The sequence below is a fragment of the Papilio xuthus genome, unplaced genomic scaffold (assembly GCF_000836235.2).
Source record: "Papilio xuthus unplaced genomic scaffold, Pxut_1.1 DF828780.1, whole genome shotgun sequence".
Lineage (NCBI taxonomy): Eukaryota > Metazoa > Arthropoda > Insecta > Lepidoptera > Papilionidae > Papilio > Papilio xuthus.
The window spans coordinates 5,109,111-5,112,007 of NW_013529869.1; the positions used below are offsets into that span (position 1 = coordinate 5,109,111).

Below are 2,897 nucleotides of genomic sequence, written 5' to 3' on the forward strand. Positions count from 1 at the left end.
ATCACATATGCATTGTCACTATTATCAAAAAAGAAGACGAAACAGTGTTAAAAATAGGTAAAAAGTATGGAACTATACATAGTTAAGATAATTTCCTATATTTTTTTAGAATAAATAATATTATTTCTATACTCATGAGACGGTATAAATGCCTATTTATAAAATATCCCTTTACAACATCTATTAAACATAAAATACATAGTTTGACTTAATAAAGCTCCGGCTAACAACTGGGAAGCGGAAAAACATGCCGGAACCGCACTTCCGGTGCGATAGCCTACACGCAAAGCCCTGTTTGATTGAACCTCCATTGTTTCAAAGTTACTATAAAATGTTATGTTGTTTTCTAAGTAAAACATTGACTTAATTACTGACATAAACAGTCAACGAAAATTAATGAATGAAGCTTTTACTTGTTTTTTTTAATTATTTCAATTAATTAATAATTTACTGCTAATATTTTAAGTTCAAAGAAACCTTTTTAGTTTACTGACTTTTAAATTCTTATACTCAACAGATTACCTTAACGATCAACAGTCGCAGTGAAACTAAAATAACATTATTACGAAACGACTGAACTGAGCGCGTCTGTTAGTAATGACGCGAATTAAAAACAAATGAATAGCTAACGATTCAAATTATGTACAAAAATATATATTAAAATAATATATAAAAAATGCATATTAAAAGTACTATTATAAATATAACATAAAATATAATATGATAACTAATTTTTAATTATTTTATTTTAAACATGTTCTGATATTGTAGATAAAGAGTACAAAAAAATCAAATTATTTAGATATTGTTATCAGTTAAGAATTTTATTTAATCGATATTACGTCGATGGTGTAAAAGAGGAACTGCTACTGATTACAACATTCCTAATTAATCTCGAATCACTTTGTAGGACAACGCACTGTTTAATTGTATATAACAAGGTTGTTCACTTCATATCCACGAGTTAATTTAATAACCAAAATAATCAAATGTAAAACTGACACCTACAGAAACAGAAGACATAGAATAACTAATGATTCTAAAGAAACAAAATCATAATAAAGGGAATATAATCAGTCCCCAATACAGCAGTCTTAGTAGACAATTCGATAAATGACATTCGGATTGACAAAGTGATGTCTTTGATGTGTATTACACAAAACATGAAAATTCCACACCATAAAAATTCATGTCAAGGTGACCAGCACTCGATATTTTCACTATAATATCTTACACGAAAACTTATCTCGGTATACGCTGTCAGTTTTCTGATAACACAGCTCGGGATGCGATGGCCCCTGATAACAGCGATAAAGCCGTATTAATACTAGTATTATTCTAGACACTATGACTAACGTTGCCTTAGTAGTGGGAGCAGCAAGCAATATAGGTTTTCATGTACTAAAAAAACTTACAACAGTGTATAAAGGAAAGATTTACTTCACAACAGAAGATGCTGCTACCGGATACAATATACAAGAGACGTTGGAAGGAAACGCTGATGTTGAATTCATACAAATGGATATAACTTATACGAAGAGTATTATAAAATTGAGACATCATATACAAGATCTGGATGAAAGAATTGATTTATTAATCAACAATACGGAATACGTAGCAACGGATAAAAAAATAACGCACGCAGAAAAAGTGAGAAGGACATTAAGTGTGAATTTCTACGGATATATCAATTTTGGTAAATTAGTTTATCCAATACTTAGTGAAAACGCAAGAGTAGTGAATGTATCAGGACCGGCTGGTTTACTGGCTACAATAGAAAACGAAGATATTAGACGAAGAATCAGCGATCCATATCTCACAGAAGATGAGCTTGTAGCTATAATGCAGGAGTACGAGGAAGCTGCTAGGAAGGGTATCGAGAAGACTGAAGGTTGGGGCATGAGTGTTACAGCAGTTAGCAAAGTTTCCTTAAACGCTGTAACATTTCTACAACACAGGGAATGGTTTGATAAAGGCATTGTTATAAATTGTGTGAATCCTGGAAATATTTCGACTCGAGAAGGAAGGAAGACAGCTAAAGTATACGAAGAAGGTGCTAAAGCTATTTTGTATTTAGCATTAGAAGCTCCATTATCTATTAAAGGTAATTTTGTATGGAGTAATTATAATGTCATTGAATGGAACAGTGATCCATACGTAGAAGTGACAACTGTTTAATTATTTAAGACTATTTAATTCTTCTAATATTAATTTATTCTACTAGTTTGTTAATTATAAATTAATGTGTAATTTTCATAACGGCAGTCATTATGTACGTTTACATATATGTAGATTATCTAGATTATATGTGCGTAAACGATTAATTTTTGATTGTGAAATATGAAGTTTGTGTCGTACTATCACGTATCAAATATTATATATGTCATAGAATACTATCTCACTATTAAAGAATGTTAAATTTAAACCATTTTTTCTTAATAATAGTGTAAGCCAAAGTCTGTATATGAACGTGAGTGTCGAGTCCGTCGCTGTGTAAAAACCGTACAAATGTTAACACTATCGACATTAATGTCGGACATTCATGTCGTAATTTATGTGCCAGTCTAATTGAGCTATAATCCTATTGTCAAAGTGTCAAGTTTTAGAATCAGTATCAGACTTAGAAAATTATAATGAAACTGTCCAATAAAATTGCTACTAGATGTGATAGAATTTAGTTTTATTCTGTACACTTTTGAAAAATCTTCAATTTATTATTAAGGTGTTATTTCATGATCTTTAAATTCGTAATTCTGTTGTTTTGTTTATTTATAAAAACACATTTATAAATGTTTTAATTTATTATGCATTCTCAAAGAACTGTGATGACCACATTTTTGCTCGGGTTACTTTATTTCAACAACTTAATAATGTTGTAAAATGAGATAACAATCATA

At 30.1% G+C, this 2,897-nt stretch overlaps 2 protein-coding genes across 2 annotated transcripts in view; both read left to right on the top strand.

The window, feature by feature from the left end:
* The window catches only part of LOC106128226 (uncharacterized), a 4,946-nt gene extending 4,400 nt beyond the window's left edge, over window positions 1–546 (top strand). The window contains exon 3 of the mRNA XM_013326516.1: window positions 518–546. Coding sequence (XP_013181970.1) covers window positions 518–546 — 29 coding nt within the window. The remainder of the gene's footprint in view (window positions 1–517) is intronic.
* Window positions 547–1,344: 798 nt separating this feature from the next.
* Window positions 1,345–2,671, top strand: LOC106128545 (uncharacterized). The gene has a single exon (XM_013326983.1). It carries the CDS (start codon window positions 1,348–1,350, stop codon window positions 2,176–2,178), a length of 831 nt encoding a protein of 276 aa, XP_013182437.1. The 5' UTR covers window positions 1,345–1,347; the 3' UTR covers window positions 2,179–2,671.
* Window positions 2,672–2,897: the final 226 nt, after the last annotated feature.